General features: G+C 45.9%; 1 protein-coding gene across 4 annotated transcripts in view; it reads right to left on the bottom strand.

Moving 5' to 3' along the window:
- Window positions 1-14,080, bottom strand: part of ABCG1 (ATP binding cassette subfamily G member 1) — a 70,023-nt gene extending 55,943 nt beyond the window's left edge. For 2 of the 4 annotated variants that reach the window (XM_038581552.1, XM_038581553.1), the window contains exons 1-2: window positions 14,014-14,080; window positions 13,240-13,301 (exon numbers count right to left, since the gene is read on the bottom strand). In XM_038581552.1, coding sequence (XP_038437480.1) covers window positions 13,240-13,301; window positions 14,014-14,071 — 120 coding nt within the window. In that variant the 5' untranslated portion in view covers window positions 14,072-14,080. Of the gene's footprint in view, window positions 1-80; window positions 210-13,239; window positions 13,302-14,013 lie in introns of those variants that run through there. The other 2 variants (XM_038581554.1, XM_038581555.1) reach the window with 2 other exon arrangements.
- Between the last annotated feature and the right edge of the window lie 4,791 nt (window positions 14,081-18,871).

Here is an 18,871-nt window from a genome sequence, read left to right as displayed (position 1 = left end):
GAGGGTGCGGGTCTTTGTGCGCTTCTCGCTCCGCTGGAAAACTGAAGGGAGCCCCGGGGGCGAAGGATGCGCTCACTCACCATGGCGGTGCCGACCGAGAAAGCGGCCATCAGACAGGCCATGCCCCGGGGGCGGCGGGCTCGGGAGGCGGCGGCGGCGGCGGGCACGGGCGGCGGGCACGAGGCTGCGCTCGCTCCAGGCTGGGCCGCTGCGCTGCGCTCGGGCTCGGGCTCCGGCTCGGGCTCCGGCTCCGGCTCGGGCTCCGGCTCGGGCTCCGGCTCCGGCTCGGGCTCCGGCTCCGGCTGCAGCTGGGGCTCCGGCCCCGCCCCGCCCCTGGCCACGCCCCTGGCCACGCCCCTGGCCACGCCCCAGCCCCGTGATTGGCCGGCGCGCGGGGCGGGGCGGGGCCGGCAGGTGCGCGTGCTCTTGTTTTGCTCCCGCGCAGGGCGGCTGCCCGGCCCCCGCGAGTCCCGCAGCCCCGGCCTCCCTCCCTCCCTCCCTCCCGAGCCCGCGGCCTGGCAGGTGCCGGCCCCCCCCGCCCCAGCCCCGGAGCCCCCGCGGCCAGAAGCTCCAGCAGGACGGGCCAGCGGCCCTGGGCGCCCGCCGGACAGCGGGGCCTCCCTCCGGGACCGCAGCCTCCCAGCCAGCGCGGCTGTGTGCATGGGGCCAAGGGGGGCGGTCAGGGAGGCTGGAAGGGAACAGCGTCTTGCCTTTTCTTTTCTCTTTATTGGGCACCTTTCTAGGCGCGTGAGGACTCAACAAGACATGGGCTCTCCAACACCCCCCTAGTCCAGCTCCGTACCTGGGGTGACCTCCCCACACACACACTGAGACCGTGTAAACACTCATTCCTACACCACTGTTGTGGCCAGTTGCAGGACTAGTGCTGGGTGACAAAAAGGCCCCGCCCCACCCCAATTAAAAAAAAGAAAGGGCTCTTTTCCGGTGCCTGGCTCAGTCCCCGGCCCACCGCCGTGTTCAGGTAACTGCATAAAGCCTGGCCCTTCAGACACCCTCTCATTTGGCCCCAGACTGGAATATCAGATGGCCTGGCTTCTGCTAATGCCCTTATTATATAGAAGTGGGACTATTTCCCGGTAATCATGGTGACAAGACATCCTTACCCCCAACTCAGAGGCTAATGCTTTTTGTTCAGCGGTTTGCATGTTTGGACGCAGGTAGGAATGCGTCTCTCCTCACCTCCAGCACACCTGGCTCACCCCTCCCGCCTCACCTCAAATGAGCGAAGCCCCTGTCTTTCTCCTCACCTAGAAAGAAGGCACAGGTTTCAGGCAGGCAGGTGGACTTCACACGCAGAGGTCTGACAACCACAGCCAAATTCTCCTCCCAAGTCAAAGGAGGGGAAGGGGGTAGGATGTAGAGTTCAGAAGGAGGACAACCTGGCTTTTATCTGAATAGTTTTGCATGAAGCTCAATGCATTACCTTTATTCTATCTTTGCTAAGAGGAAGGAAATATGACCACTGTATTTTCAGGTGTCACTCTGCACGCCCGGCCTATCAGGCTGTGTGGTGCCATAAATGTACTGAACAGAGAAGCCGAGAAACTCCAAATGTTCTGGGAAGAGAATTCAAATCCGCAAACTTCTTGGGGAGAAATGAGGCCAAAAGGCAGAGACAGGGCTGGCCTTGCAGCCCACCACCTGCTCCAGGGGCAGACAGGACATAAAGCAGGAACGGAAGGACATGGAACACAGCAGCGGAGGGTTTTTCCATGAATGTCAGGCTGGACGCTATCCAGTTATGTGGCCAGGGCAAGCGATGTGACATCATAGTCCTGTTGTGCTGGCCTCCATTCTCTGTCCACTATCCACTCTCCTCACTCGTAGGGATGTGTGCAGAATTTCCCCCCTGGAAACCTCCCTACTCTACCCCCTCCCTGTTCTATATCATGTAATTTATAACAATGGTTGGTCAGGAACTAGAGGTGTAAGGCGATTGTTGCTGGGCTTCTGGGGACAGCCAAGGGGACAGTGTGTAGAGCCCGAGTATGAAGCCAGAGAGGGAAGACAGTGGGTGAGTGGATCCTTGTTGGCACAGCTTGGGCTGCTGGCTTTTCCATTACAGGTGCTGAGAGAGTCCTCGCGTGCACATCTGTACACTGGCTAACAAGACTCTCAGCCACATGGGAAATGGTGCATGTCAAGCACTTTCCGCCATGCGTGGCACCCAGCAAGCAAGCCATTCCCAATCCTTACTGGTATTGTCCCTCTTGGGCCAGATTAAGGAATAAACAGTAGACTAAGCCAGATCTATGACATTCGTGTCAGGACTCTTGGTTGTAAGTAACAGAAACCCACCCCTGACCGGCTTATGCTAAAGGTAATGATGCATTGTCTTAGGTAGCAGAAGAGGTCAGGGTGTGCTGGTTTCAAGCCTGTCAAGGCCAAGGACCCATACTCTACCCTTGGCTTTTGGTCTCTAGCTCTTTCCATGCCTCTACTTTCCATCTGCTGGCTTCTCCTCAGTGAGGCTGTCTCTGAAAGGCCCCCCACTGTCTCCAGGCTTGCATCTTATCAGCCAGCAGCTAGTCACTGTCCCCAGGGGTGGGGATGAGGGTGGGGTGGGAGATGCCAAACACTGATTAGTGGGGCCAAATAGGCCAATGGGAAGAGCAGCCCCAGGGGAACTACGCAGAAAGATAGGGCCATGGGTGCTTCACGAGGCTGTTTTGGGGCACTCTGAACACAAGTGTGTGTGCAGGTAAATACAAGAGGGCTCACGCAGGACTGTCCAGTACAGATCCCAAAGCCAATAGGGATTTCTGCTCATAAGACATCAAGTCACAGAGCCAGGCAGCCCTCCTCCCCAAGTAGGCCTTGAGTTATTCAACCAAGGTGCCATATTTCTCTCTAGGCCTTCACTTCTCTGGGCCAGGCATCCCTGCCCATCCCCAAAACTTGCTTCCTCGACCATGCCCCTTCTTCCTGCTTACCTTTCTCTGCATGGGTTCCATTTACTTGGTGTCCCTTGTAAAATTTGGGGCATACCATTGACCATCTATTCAAGGCACTCCCTCCTCTTGCTGAGGATCCAGTGTCCCCAGGCTCCATTCAGACTGCTGGTAAGGACAAGCTTCTGTGCCACAGAACTGGCTACCTGGTATCCTAGGGACAAGCAGGTGAGTGGCCTCCACCACCAGGGACTGAATTCACTTTCCTCATAATTCTGTCATTTCAGTCACCTGCTTTGCACATTATCCCCCAATTTCCTTTTTAAGGACCATTCAATTTATCTCTTCCAGACATCCAGCTACTGAGCTGGGACATGGTGGGGAGACGGGGGCACTCTGAGCACTCGGTCTCTGGTGCAGAAGTTCTGCTCTTGGCATCCAGTGAAGGGGGGTGAAAGGGGGGTGCGGGTAGGTCAGACATCCAGATGGGCTCACCGAGGGCCTGGGGACTGACGCGAGTGAACTTTCCGGGGAGCCGGTGGCAAGGGGGTGAGCCTGGCTCGGCATGGTGAATTGCCCCACCCCTGCAGCTCCCAAACACAAGATCCCTCCAAGAGAAACCTTCAGGGACGTCCTGTGGCTTCCCAGCCCCCTGCTGCCAGCCGGCGAGGAAGAAATCCAATGAATATATTCTTTATTAATACAGTCTTCTTCATATTTTGGTGATTCGGCTTTCAACAATTATGACCTTGAGCCTTCTTTGATTACACGGTGCCCAGCTCTGAATCAACCTAAGTGGCCCCCATTGGCTGACCTGCTGCTGCTCAACCACAGAGCTACACCGGCCTGAACTTCATTTTCCAGGACCTACGACTTTAGCCCCACGCTCAGCACACACTCAGAGATCGCCTGCTCCGGGGCACCTGCAGTCCGTCGGTTGAGGACCCGAGTCTTGCTTTCGGCTCAGGTCAGGGTCTCAGGGTCCTGGGTTGGAGCCTGGAGTTGGGCTCTGCCCTCAGTGGGGGTCTGCTTGGGATTCTGACTCCTTTCCCTCCTCCATCTCTCTCTCTCATATAAATAAATAAATAAATCTTTTTTAAAAATTGCCTGCTCTGCTAGGAGCTGATCTCTGCATTGGAACACGGGGTGGGGGTGATGGAGCACAAAACGGAGAAAATCCTGCCCTGAAGAGTCATCAGACGGTAATGAGGAGAGATGGGACAGCTGAGGTTCTTGTCTAGCCTGGGTATGTTTTTAACTTGTTCTGTGAGCTTAACATACTCTGGGGCCGTTCCTTACCTGAAGCTATAGGAGCTCCCACCGTGTGGTTTAGGGGAGAGGCAAAGTGGGGACACATGGGCCTCCTGGTCTCCGGGAGCCGTGCCCCTTCTGGAGCCCACCCTCCAGGCTAGTTCCAGCGTGGGAGAGGAACCCCCAGTGTAGGAAAGTGCCGGCCCGGCTCATATCCCACCAGGGGAACATCCCCTCATTGGACATCTCACCATGTCACGGAGGAAAACAAAAAACTAAAGAAGGGGGTCTCCCTGCTCAGTCCCCAGCTCCTCTTCAAGGGCCGCACTGTGCCAACGTGTGAGGCTTTGTGAGATGTCTTGCCCCAAAGCCTCCAGGAAACTCGATTTGGGAGGGCATGGTGTAGGGAGGTGTTTGCGCAGTTGCGTGATTGCTTTTTACAACCCAAAGCTCCGGCTCTGAAGGTAAATGTTTTCAAACCAATACAAGCAAAAGGCTGGTGCTGCAACAGCCAGTGGGCAAGGGGGCTCATCCCTTCTCTTGGCAGACTGTGGCGGGAAATGTGATGGGGCCTCCTGGAGCTGGGTCAGCGGGGATGAATCCCACCCCTGTTGTACCCCCACCACATTGAGACCTCCCTCTGCTCACGCCCCAACTTGTTGGCTTCTCTGATCCTTTCCTTGTCATGTTAACAGAGAAATTAGGGTGTTGGACCTTTTCTACCTCCGTTTACATAAAAACCAATGCCTGCACTTTAAAAAAGGAAGAGACAGAAAGAATGAGAGAGAGAAAAAGAAGAATTTGGGCGAGCAAGAGAGAAGGCAGGATGGCTGGGGAGGGGAAGGGAGAAAGAAAGACTATTAGGAGGTAGGAGCAAGTGCAGAGGAAAACCATGCCCCAGCCCTTGTGGGCAGGGACGGGAAGGGGCAGCAGACGCAAACAGCACATCCGGGAGGGTGGGTGCCTAAGGCCGGACGAGAACCAAATGGGAACTGCCTGTTTCATTTTAGAGTTAAAACACACCCAGGCTAGATAAGAACCTCAGCTGGCCCGCTGCTCCTCATTATTATCTGATGACTCTTTAGGGCAGGCTCATTCATTTTAAAGAAACATCATTTTCACCTCCATGATTTGCTGGATTCCCTCCTGCCTCCTGTCATGTCCTGCTCCAATGTCCAGATGTCCCCACCTTGCACCCTCTGGCACAGCTCCAAAGGGAGCCCCTCCCTCCTCACCACCCCTCCCCAGGAGATGGGGGCAGGGGATGGGCCCCAGGTGCATGTGGGGTGGAGGTAGGAAGAGGGAGAGCGCCTGGGAGGTGGGAAGATGGAAAGATGAGGTTAATGAGGGAGGCTTTTGGGAACAGAAAAATGCAAGCAAATATCCATAAGCTAAGTTAGGAAGAAGTAAGCGTTGCAGACTATTCCTGTTTTCTTCCATTAGCACAGAACAGAGAGTGGCAGGAAAGTTCTAGGAAACAATTTCCACAAATGAAGAAAGAGGGAGTAACATCTGGCAATGAAATGACCTTCAAAGCTGAAGATCAGGACAGAGGTCTCCGAGACAGACACCGGACAATTGCTGGAGGCCTCCTTCCACACAGACATAAAAGCTCCCACCGCCCTCAGTCAAGGGCCCAGCTGGGAAACATCTGGTAGCCCGTGGAGTGCACCCCACTTTTCCTCTGCAGACCTGCTCTTCCCCTAACTGCATGTAAGCAATCCTAGAATGCACCCCCTACCTGGCACCAGTCAGAACATTCCATCCCTAAGGTCACTGTGTTTGCTTTGTAAAGGATTGACCAGTCCGGGGGCTGGGGTGGGGGTTCATAAGAGTTCTCCCTGGGACTTGCCAAGGCCCTGAGAAGGAGAGGGTTTCTTGCTTTATGGGGGTTGACAGCCCCATACGGTGGCCATCTTCTCTGCCTGCAGGGAGTGGCCAACTGGGAAGGGAAACCACGGAGGCACAGAGGCTGCAAGACATGGTGGGAGGCACTGGGCACCTAGAGCACGTTCACGTCTCTGGATGCCCCTGTGACTGCAGCCACAAAGTGATAGTCATGCTCACCTCAGGATTGTTGGGAGGGTTACATGAGTCAATTTTTGATAATCACATCTGACTCATAGTGTGTGTCTTATCCATAAATATTGGTCATCCTCATTATGAGAACCAGGACTCTCCCTCTGACCCTGAACCAGCATAAAGTAGGTTTCAGTTCACTTGCAGCCTAAAAGTCCTGATTAAGACAAACAGGCTATTTAAAGTCCGGGGGCCCGTAAGCCAGTTTATGGGGGAAATCCTTACAAATAGTTTCTAGGTCAACCTCACAATCCTGTATTGCCTTAGTTCCTGTTCACTTGGGCACTTGACTTTTCTCCTCCAGGAGATCATAAATCCCAAAGTCTCTTTGTCGTCAACATCATTCTTGGCATAGCATCTAGTCAGAGTAGGTGCTTGATAAAAATCATGAGTTACGTTGAACAGCCTCCAGTGTTTTGGAAAGTACTGTAACGTGCATTATCCCATGGGATGCTCAGGATGCCCCTGCAGGCTAGGAGGGCAGATGCCATCACTGGAGCACAGATGAATCTGACACCCCACCCCCAGGTACAGGGCAGGCCACATTTTACTTTCCTTAGCAGTCAAATAATCTGCTTCTGGTCCCCAGAAGGCAATGCCTCCATGCCATGCCACTTGGGCACAGATCTACCCTCTTAGCTCTAAAGACCACAGCTCAAGTCCTGTATGATCAGTGCCTTTTGCCTCCCTGGGACACCTGAGCTCTCCTGTGATTTAGAGACCCTACCCCGCCCCTCTCCAGGCCTGAAATGTTCTTCCTGCCTCCAGAAGAACAGGATCTCTCTCCTCCAGGTCCCCAACCCCCTTCTGCTACCTCCTAGGAAGACCTGGGCAATCACCTATTTGAACTTGGGCTTTTGAAAGCAAAAATTTGGTTGGGGGTGATTATCTTCTGCATGCCTGGAAACTTCTGGGCAGGGCCCTGCAACTCAAAAGTCCCCAAGGCAAAAGAAAAACAATTTAATTAAAAGAAAAAAAAAACTTGGCTACTTTTTAAGGGATGGAAGGGAAAATTAGCTAAAGCAAGGAAATTAGCCTCAGAAATTATCTCAGTAAATGATCCTGCCACTGAGAAATAAGGAGATTGAGGTTGCATGAGGTTTGAAAAGCCCCAGGACTCCTGCTGAGTACTTCTTGCACTTGAGCATCATGGCTCTTTCAAATAGGGACAGAGAGCTGAAGAAGCTCACATTCAATCTGTTAAAAATCACAGGCAGGCTAGTGGGGACATGGAGCAGATATACTTTTCTCTATTCCCCTTACCTAGGCACAACTAAAAACTCTGAACTATACAAAGCACATGAGGAGACACTGACAAGTGCAGAGCATGAAGCAGATGGCCCAAGATGGAACCTTGGGACCCAAAGAACAACACTGTAGTGAGATCCCTCGGTTTTGTTTCTGCCTCATATATCCCAGACTTTCATTTGAAGAAACCGACAACCTAGAAATGCTCAAGGGCACAAACAAAACAAGCCCCGATGAACGGCTACTCACTGTAGCCAAAAGGGCACCCTAGAAATATAGAAATTTTTTAGATGATTGCTCTACTCCAGTCTAATACCAGATAATAAATTATGGTCCCACACCCACCTACACCAATAAAAATGAGTTGGGAACCTAGGTTTCCACCCTCCTCAGGCTCTAATGAAGCATCCAAACTGCCCCCATCCTGAGTCAAAATGGTGTCAGAGAATGACGTATACATAGGCAGGAACCAGGCAGTAATGAGAAGTCACTCCTTTCCTCACTGGGATGGAGGCAGAAGCGATCCAGTAGACTCAGGACTTTTACCACCACACAGTGTTAACAAAGACACTACACTCCCCTCAAGTCATGCCAGTGGAGATCATGTCAGGACAATAATGAGGTCTCCTGCCTCCTTCAGCGAGGGAGGTGTGGGTGGTGGCCAAGTGGAGAGCCAGAACTCCAACCCTTCCAGCAGTAATGAGGAGCTCCTCCCTTGGATGTCAACAAAGACTGAGCAGGGAACCTGGACTTCTACCCTCATCTGGCAGTAATGAGACAGTGCCCACCCACTTCTTCTACCTGAGTGATGTCAGAGAAAGCCAACTAAAACAGAAAGTTTAATAAGATCCAAAGTCTTATAACATAATACCAAAAATATTTAGGTTTCGATCAAAAGTCTTTCATTATCAAAGAATGAAGATTCACAATTCAAATGAAAAAAAGCAATCAGTAGATGCTAACCCTAAGATGACAAAATGTTACAATTACTAACAAAGATTTAAAAGCAGACATCATCAAAATGTTTCAGTGAGAAATGATGAACTGACATGAAACAAGTGAAAAGATAGAAAGTCTTAGTAAAGAAATAAAATAAATTTTAAAAATAAAATAGGAATTTTAGAACTGAAAAATAGGATATCCAAAATGAAAAACTCAGCAGATGGGCTCAACAGCAGAATGAAGAGGAGAAAGGAAAGAATCAATGAATTGGACAACAGAACAACAGAATTACCCAGTCTGGATAACAGAGAGAAAATAAGCTGTATGAAAAGTGAGCAGAAGCCAAGGAACATATTAGACTATAATGGAAGATCTATAGATTCAGAAGGATGGTTGCAGGTTGAAAATTCTCAGAGGGATGCATGAGTGGCTAAGTCCGTTGAATATCCAACTCTTCATTTTGTTTCAGACTATGATCTAGGGGTCGTGAGATCAAGCCCTGAAACAGGCTCCACTCTCAGTTGCAGAGTCTGCTTGAGATTCTCTCTCTCCCTCCCCCTCTGCTCTTCCCCCAACTCATGCACAGTCTCTCTATTAAAAAATAAAATCTTAAAAGAAGATGCTCAAAGAAATAGTAGCTACAAACTTCCCAAATTTGGCAAAAGACAGAAACCTCCATATTCAAAAGATTCAAGAAGTTGAGTAATTCAAAAAAGGGTAAATCCAAAGAAATCTACAATAAGACACCCCATAGTCAAACTCCTTATCCTAAAGGCAAAAGAGAGATCCTGAAGGCAGTAAAAGATACAAGACATGTCACCTGGAAAGAAAAAAACAATTCAAATTACAGTATATTTCCCATCAAAAGCAATAGTGGTCAGAAGGAATTGGCTCAACATTTTTCACTTGCTGAAAGTAAAGATCAACCCAGTTTCTTACATTCAGAAAAGATATCCAAGGGAAGGGAAATCAAGACAAACTTAAGAAAATTTGTTACCAGTAGACATACTTTAAAAGAATGGCTGAAGGAAGTCCTCTAAAACATAAAGGAAATGGCAAAAGAAGAAAATTTTATAAAGCAAAAAAGGGAAAGAACACTGTAAGTAAAAATATGAGTAATTTAAATAAACTTTTCCTCCTCTCTTGAGTTTTTCAAAATGCGTTTGATAGGCAAAGCAAAAATTGTAATATTGTCTGATGTGCTTTTAAATGTGTATGGAGTAAATAATTAAGACAATTATACTATAAAAAAAGACAATTATACTATAAATAGAGGAGGGTAAATAGTTATAAAGGGAAGTAAATTTCCTACATTGCACTCCAACTTGTAAAACTATGACAAGACTGATGTCATGTATATATAATGTAATACCTAGATAAAACACTAAAAAAGCAATACGAAGAGATACTCTCAAAAACATTATAGAGGGTCAAAAAGCAATTCTAAAACTATGTCCAGGGTCACCTGGGTGGCTCAGCAGTTGAGCATCTGCCTTTGGCTCAGGTCATGATCCCAGGGTCCTGGGATCGAGTCTGTCATAGGGCTCCCTATAGGGAGCCTGCTTCTCCCCCCTGCCTGTGTCTCTGCCTCTCTCTCTGTGTGTGTCTCTCATGAATAAATAAATAAAATAAAATCTTTTTAAAAAATAAAAATATGTTCAAATGACTCCTAGGAATGCAGGAACAAGACAACAGGGAAATGAAAACCCAAGAACATGGAAAATATAAAATAAAATACACTCTTAAGCCCAACATGTCAATACTTACATTAAATGTAAATGAACCAAATAACAGAACTATAAACTATGTGAAGCAAAACTTGATAGAACTGACAAGAGAAATAGATAAATTCACCATTTTAGTTGGAGACTTTATCACTTCACTCAACAACTGTTAGAACAACTAGACAGAAAACTTTGCAAGGATGTAGAACCCAGCAGCACCACTGACTACTGACCAACAGGATCCAAGTAGTATTTATAGAACATTCCACTCCAGCTAACGACAGGAGAATACACATTCTTCTCAAACGTTCACGGAACATGTACTAACATAGATCATATCCTGAGCCATAAAACAAATCTCAACAAATTTAAAAGAACTGAGATAATGCAGAGTGTGTTCCCTGACCCAAATGGCATCAAACTATAAAAAGATAATAGGAAAATCTCCAAACGATGCATTCCTAAATAATCCATAAGTCCAAGAGGGGATCTTAATGGCAAACAAAACACAGTTAACTGAATTAAAATGAAAGTACACATATCAAAGTACACATGTGAGAGCCACGTCAGTGTGGAGCAGAAATTTATAATATCAAAAGCATATAAAGTGAAAATGAGGAAAAGTCTCAAATCCATAATCTAAACTCCCACCTCAAGAATGTAGAGAAAGAAAAGCAAAATAAACCAAAATTAAGGAAATAATAAAGATAAGAGCAGAGATCAATGAAATTAAAAATGGAAGAATAAAGAAACTCAATGAAACACAAAGCTGGATTGATCATTTAGAGATGATGGATAAAATTGAAAAATCTCCAGCAAGTCTGACAAAGAAAAGACATGGAAGACACAAATTACCAATATTAGAGATGGAGCAGGAGATGTCATTACAGATCCCATGGACGTCCAAAGGACAATAAGCCAACACTACAAACAACTCTGTGCATCTAAATTTGACAATTTAGATGAAATGAACAAATTCTTCAAAAAGCACATACTACAACAACTCACTGAATATAAAATAGGTTATTTGAATAGCTCTATAACTATGAAGGAAACTGAATTCATCATTTTAAAACTCAGGAAGGAGGAAGGAAGGGAGGGAGGGACGGAGAGAGGGAGGAAAAGAACTATCCAGGCCCAGACAGCTTCGCTGGATAATTCTACCAAATGTTTAAAGAATTCACATCATCTCTTTACAATCTCCTCCAGAAATAGGAAAGGAAGAATAACTTCCCAATTCATTTTATTTAACTAGTATTACCCTGTTATCAGACAAAGATAATATTTTAAAAACTACAGACCAAAATCCCTCATAAATATAGATGCAAAAACCACTAACAAAATATTAGCCAATAGAATTTATAAACGTTAGAAGTATGTTGTACAAGCATTTGTGAATGTGTAAAATAAAAGTTACAAATAATGCTTCTGTTTTAAAAAAAAAGAATTCAGCAATATACATTTAAAATGACACACTATGGACACCTGGGTGGCTCAGTTGGATAAGCATCTGCCTTCAGCTCAAATCATGATCTCAGGGTCCTGGGATCGAGCCCCGCATCAGGCTCCCAGTTCAGCGGGGAGTCTGCTTCTCCCTCTACCACTGCCCCTCCCTCTGCTTGTGTTCTCTCTTTCTCCCTCTCAAATAAATACAAAAAATCTTTTAAACATTAAAAAAAATGATACACTAAGTCCAAGTGGAGTTTATCTCAAGCATGCAAGTCTGGTTCAATATTTGCACATCCATGTAGCACACCATATTAACAGACTAAAGAAGAAAAATCACATGATTGTGCCAATTGATATGGACAAAGAATTTGACAAAATTGAACATCTATTCATGTTAAAAAAAAACTCAGAAAAATAGAAATAAAGGACAATTTGCTCAACTTCCAGCAATTATACCCCTGGACATTTGTCCCAAAGAAATTAAAACTCACATTCAGATAAAACTTAGCAAAAAAAAAAAAAAACAAAAAAAATAGCACTCAAACATTCACAGCAGTTTTGTCTGCGATTAGCTAAAAACTACCAACGGTTAACCCGGATGTCCATTGATAGGTAAATAGTTAAACTATGGCCCCGTCTACACTATGGGACACTACTCAGCAATACAAAGAAATTAACTACTCAACGGCCAACAACCTCTGGATAGGTCGCCAGAGAATTCTTAGAAAAACCAATCTGAAGAGGTTGGACATTGTACAATCCCATTTATGTGACATTCTTGAAATGACAATATCACAAAAATGGGGACAGATTTGTGATTGTCAGGGGTTAAGGAGGGGACAGAGTGGAAAGAATGAGAACGGGGCTACTCACGGGTGGCATGAGGGAGTCTTGTGTGGACTGTATCAGTGTCAACGTCCTGGATATGATGTTGTACTACAGTGTCACAAGATGTGACCAAGGGGGGAGCTAGGTAAAAGGCACACAGGATCTCCCTGTGTTCTTTCTTACAACTCCACGAGAACACATAATTATCTCAAAATGCAAAGGTTAATTTTTTAAAGTCACAGGACAGTCCTGAGTGAGGCCACTCTGGATGAGGTGGCCTCAGACCACCTGTGACAGCAAGTAGACAGCACATGGACTATGCGGAATGAGAGGCAAGCGGCAGAGTTTTGGGGATGAATAAGGAGAGGACATGGAACCAGAGAGTACCAGGTCACTTGGGACCACACAATGGGCTGCGGGACAAGGAAGCATTTGTGGCCGTTCTTTGTCAACTGAGAACTTGAGAAGGTGAGGATGGATGGGACGATGCTCTTCCTCCTTACTAGAACTCTTGTGTGTGCGTGCTCAAGCACCCAGGCACCTGCAGGATGGTGATGGATGGGAGGCCGGCCCCATCCTTAGCCATCTGTGCTGCTGGGCTGCTCCTCACCTCTCAAAGCCTCAATCTTCAACAGTAAAATGGGAATACCAAGAGTACCATGGTGATGGCTGAATAAAATGGGGTGGTTACCATGTGGGGAGCCCAGAAGACAGGAAAGCAGAGGCCCGTGTGCATTGAACATTGTCTTCCCCACCCTGAGGCCGCTACCTTCCCCTGACCCTCCCCCACTGTTGCTATTGCTCACCATCTTCCCAAATGGCATACTCTTCTTTTCCTCCTGTGACGAACCCCTGTGCATGGGACATCCTACAAGGAAAAATGGATGGATAAATGTACAAAGGAGGGCTCCCAGCCCAGAGTGACAACAGCCCAATAGTAAATGTTAAGGCATCAATATGGTGGTCAAAAGGTTAAAACTTCTAATGATAAGATAAATAAGTCCTGGACAGTGTGACATACAGCATGGCCCACATTACCATATCGTGTATCTGAAAATTGCTAAGAGAATAGCTGAAAAGTTCTCATCCCAAGGGGGAAAAAACTTATAACTATATGAGAGGAGGAATGTTAACTAAGCTTATTGTGGTGATTATTTTGCAGTATAAACAATATCCAATAACATTGTGTAGCTTGGGACTAGTACAATGTTATATGTCAATTCTTTCACAAAAAAACTAGGGAAGTAACTAAGTCATCTTACTTTTCCCTGAGAGGCAACCCATGCACATTCACAGATTGCTTGTTTCCCTCGCTGGTCTATGGCCCGGAGGACAGAGGGAGACTCTGGCTCACTCTCCCCGAGCCCCAACTTCCAGCAGATGCCTGCCTCCTACTTGGCTCTCCAACATTTGCTCAATGCTTACATGACAAATTATTGTCTGTGCCTATACTAACCCACACGACTTGGTTTCTTGGACCTACAACTAGTTAGTTACATTTACTCCAGACATTTATATTGAAAAAAATTTTTTTTTTTTTTTTTTTTTTTTTACTAAAAAGCACTTTGTGAGTGACTTACCCCCAAGCTGAGGTGTAAACATGTCCCAAGGAGCCCTTCTGCTGTGAAACAGACCCATCTGCGGTGAGGTGCACGTATTGTGAATAATGGGAAGCAGCCCCTTCCTTATGTAGGACAGAATTTCAATTTTCATCACTGCAGACATGTGAAAACCCCCAAACCACAAACAATGATTTCAGTTTCTGCTCTATGCACATACATGGCGAATTGGGTGAAGGTAGAAGTAATGCAATCACATGTGTAAAAAACACGGCCGGTGTCGCTGCTCCCGCAGCCAACAGGAAGCATGTGAGGTTACTAAAGGTCGGTCTGCTCCCTCCGTGGTTACTGTCACAAAATAGCACCCGCTACCTCTCTGTCCACAGATGGGCCTAGCGTGAAATCTACTGATTTCCCCACTTTGGGTCAGATGATAGATTTCACGTTGGCCAACATTGTGGAATTTATTTTTTATTAAAAACAAGGTTAGTAAAGACTAAAAAAAAAAAACAAAAAACAAACAAACAAAAACAAAACAAAACATCTAGGCCTCTAGGGTAATAGTTAAGGATAAATGGAGTACTTCCTGGTGGAAAGCCTAGAAAAACGTAAATAACGTCACGTAGGGACCTCTCTGGCCAATGATTGATGCTGCAAAGTGGGGGCAAAGTGGGCTAGTGGCACGTCTGAGGCCTCACCGTGTTAGGGGAAGTCAGCCATCACCTAATAACAAAAACTGAGAGCTTGGGAGGCCATGGTGGGGTCCAGACTATGCTTTGAACTTTAAAGCCATCAGATCATTTAACCCTCATCCCAACTCCGCTATTATTATCCACAATGGGGAAGTAGGGCCCAGAGAGGTTATGTAACCTGCCTGAGGTCACACAACAAGAAATTATCCAGTCTCAGATCCAAAACAGTAAGTCTGGCTCCAGAGATTGCAATCTTTTTTTTTCTCCCCCGTAAGAGGGATTTTTTTTTCTTTTTTAAAGTAAAGCACAAAACCGTTAACATAAGGCTTGGTGAACCCTACATATCCACACGCTTGTATATTCACCACCCAGATGGCCATCTACGACCTTCCCACCTAGAACATTTCCACCATGTCAAACGTTCCTTGGGCCCAATCCCAATCAATCCCCATCTCCAAAGATAAGCACTACTCTGGCTTCGATCACCGCAGATTAGCCTAGTTTATTCTTGGTGCTCGTGTAATCGGCCTACAGTGTACGTGCTTCTCCGTGTCCGGGTTCTTCCGCTGCTCAGCATCATGCTCCTGAAACTCATCATGCTGTTGTGTGGATCCACACTCCCTCCCTCTGCAGTTTATTTTTCCTTTCTGCTACTGACGGGCCTGTGCCCTGTGGAGGCTTTTCAGCCGCTATCAGGAAAGCTGCTGTTAGCTCCTGCTCCGGACTCCAGGTGGACACGGACACTCATTTCCCTCGAGGATACCCCCAGCAGGGAAATCTCTGGGTCTTGGGATAAGAATGTTTAATTTTAGTAAATATTACCAATCAATCAGCTTTCCAAATTTCTCCCAGTTCATACTCCCAACACTCCTGTTGTTTCACGCACTTGCCTCCACTTGGCATTCTCAGTATTTTTTTTTTTAAATGTGGCCACCTTGAGAGGTGTGTGGTCATTGTACCACCAAGGTTTTCATCTGCTGACTAATGATCTGTCTGTTCAGTTTCCCTTCGTTTTAAAATCTCATTGTTTTTAGTATTGCTCTGTAGGATTTCTTGATATATCCTAGGTTCTGTTCTCCATCACGTGGATACACCACAAATGTGTTCTCCAAGTCTGTAGCTTACCATCTTTTTTAAAAAGATTTATTTATAAATAATAGGAGAGAGAGAGAGCATGTAGCAGGGAGGGGCGTAGGGAGAGGGAGAGAGAGAGAATCTCAAGCAGACTCTCCAGCGAGTGTGGAGCCTGACGTGGGGCGCGATCTCATGATCCTGAGATCATGAGCTGAGCCAAAACCAAGAGTCTGCAGCATAATTCACTACACCACCCAGGAGCCCTTGCAGCTTGCCGTTCTTAATATATATATTTTTTTTACAATAGGAGTTCCTTATTTAAAAAGATTCAATTTATCGATATCTTCCTTTATGGTTATGGGTTAGGTTTTTTTTCCTATGTGTGTCTTCTCTAAGAAATCTCTGCCTACCACAAGAATATGAAAATAATTTGTGTTTTCTTCTAGAAGCACCACTGCTTTGGTGTTCACGTCTATGTTTATGATCCATCTTTAATTAATTTCTACGTGAAAGGCAGAGGTCAAGGTGCACGTTTCCATATGCTCGCTCAATTGCTCCAATGCCAATTTCCTAAAAACATCATCCTCTCTCCATCAAATTGCATCAGTTCTTTGATATAGTCAAGCAGTCATAGTTGGGAGAAAGAGGCATTTCTAGACTATTCTGTTCCATAGGTCTGTGTGTCTGTCCTTATATCATTACCTCGCCACCTCCGTTACTGCAATTTTAAAAGAAGTCCCCAAATATGACAGTGTTCTAGATCCTTTGTATTTCCTTTTTAAAAAATAATTTATTTGCTCATGAGAGACACAGAGAGGCAGAGACACAGGCAGAGGCAGAAGCAGGCTCCTCATAGGGAGCCCAATGTGGGACTCGATCCAGGACTCCAGGATCACGCCCTGGGCCGAAGGCAGATGCTCAACCACTGAGCCACCCAGGTACCCCAGATCCTTTGTATTTCCACATACATTTTGGAATCCACTTGTCAATAGTCATCAAACAGGGGGACAAGTAAAGGAAGAAAGCAAACCTATAAGAGTTTTGACAGGGATCATGTTGATCTACAGATCCCTTTGAGAGCAGACATCTTACAACCCTGAGTCTCCTCACCCACGTCTGTGGACTATGGCTCCATCCAATAAACATTTCTACAATGTAAAAATTCTACATGGAGACTTCGTATCTTGCAACTTTGCTAAAATCACTTATTTCTGCCTCACTCTATTATTTCCTTCTTTCTGCTTGCTTTTGGTTTAATTTGCTCTTCTTTTGAGAAGTTCTCAAGGTGGAAAATTAGGTTATTGATCTGGAGATCTTCTTTAATATCGACACATATGGTTATAAACTTCCTTCTAGGCATGATTTTCTCTGCACCTGCGAATTTTGGTATGCTGCATTTTTAATTTTTATTCATAGCAAAGTATGTTCTAATTTCCCTTGAGATTTCTTTCTTGAAGTATTGGTTATTTAGGAACATGTTGCTTAATTTCAACATGTTAGTGAATTTCCTAAAATCATCTATGACTGATAATAGTTTATAGATTGATTTATAGATAGTTTTGCCTTGATGTGCTTACATTGGATTTTCTTCTTCTTCTTCTTCTTCTTCTTCTTCTTCTTCTTCTTCTTCTTCTTCTTCTTCTTCTTCTTCTTCTTCTTCTTCATTATTATTATTATTATTATTCATCCTGGTTGGATTCAGTTTCTTGAACCTGTGGGTTATTACCTTTCATAAGATTTGGAAAATATTTGGCTATTATTTCTTCAAATACCACTTCTCTCCCACTTTCCCTCTCCTGTCTGTCCTCTTCTTTTTCTAGGACTCCAGCTCTACCTGTGTCACGATTGATCATGTCCTTACACTTTATTCTGTGTTTATAATTTTTTTCTTTCTTTCTCTGTGATTCACTTTGGATATTTTCTATTGATCTGTCTTCAGATTTATTTTCTTGTGTTCTGCTGTATCTAGTCCACTGTTACAGCCTTCTGAAATAGCCTCACTTAAAATATTTATTTGTGCATCCAGAATGTCCACTTGATGATTTTTTGTAGATTCCAATCCCCCTGTGAAATGTCCCTTCTTTGCATCAATTTTCTCTCTCTTTTACTCTATTTCCCACATATTTATCATGGTTATTTTGAAGTCACAGACTGCTAATGCTTTTCTGAGTTATTCTCTGACCTCTACACATGCAAGCCATTTCCACAGAAGAGATGCAATGAAGCCTGGTTCCTGATTTCTGTGGCTCTTGGAGCTGCATTACTTCTCACCTACAGCTTGTGGCTGTTGGGGTGGTTTATTTTAGGGTGCTCACTGCACTCCCAGGAACCGGTCCGGAGACAAATGTTGCAATCCACACTTAGTAATAACACCAATGCAATAAGCCAAACTATGTCATCACTGGAAATCAGGCGGCATCTGTCCCTTCCATGAACAACACTCAATTGTCTAGGCAACACCAAGCCTACAGATAAAAATCACTTCCACCATTTTCCTTGAATTGGGCCATCTGTATTGAAGATGGCCAATTCCCCCATATACAGCCCACAATTTGAGTAAAATGTTCCCAAATCAGGTTTCCCAGTAGAATCTTCTGGGAGATGGGCTCTTTAAAAATATCAACACCTCCTTTCACCCCAGATCATGAATCAGTACCACTGGGAGAGCAGGGAAAGGGGTCCAGGGCCATGCCTCAGAGTTGCTGCTGGGCCATCTCCAGTGGCCCAGGATGAGGGCCAGGTGGCCTCCACCTCTTTTATGAACCTTGGCTACCACCCAACCCACACTCCTGGGAGCTTTGCATCCCAGCTGGAAGTAACTGATCCTCTTTCCTAACTTGGCCTGCTGGCCTGAGTCTGTCCAGCTACCCTCCCTCTATGCCCATCTCATGGGGTGGTGTGGTCTGAGGTCACTATGGGACAAGACTGTGGCATAGTGAGGGTGGGGTTTTCCTGATTAAGAAAATGAGAAGTAGAGCATAAGCCCAAGTTAACTGCCTTATTAGCTCTTCCAAAAAAGTCCTGGAATATTTTCTTGATATGCCAGAGGTCAAATGGGTTTGAGAAGAACAGGCACCAAAACAACAAAATAGGAAGTTGAGGCCAGAGCCTTT

The sequence above is a fragment of the Canis lupus genome, chromosome 31 (assembly GCF_011100685.1).
Source record: "Canis lupus familiaris isolate Mischka breed German Shepherd chromosome 31, alternate assembly UU_Cfam_GSD_1.0, whole genome shotgun sequence".
In the NCBI taxonomy this organism is placed as follows: domain Eukaryota; kingdom Metazoa; phylum Chordata; class Mammalia; order Carnivora; family Canidae; genus Canis; species Canis lupus.
The sequence above is the reverse complement of the archived record's forward strand: the minus strand, read 5'-3'. Positions and strand labels throughout refer to the sequence as shown.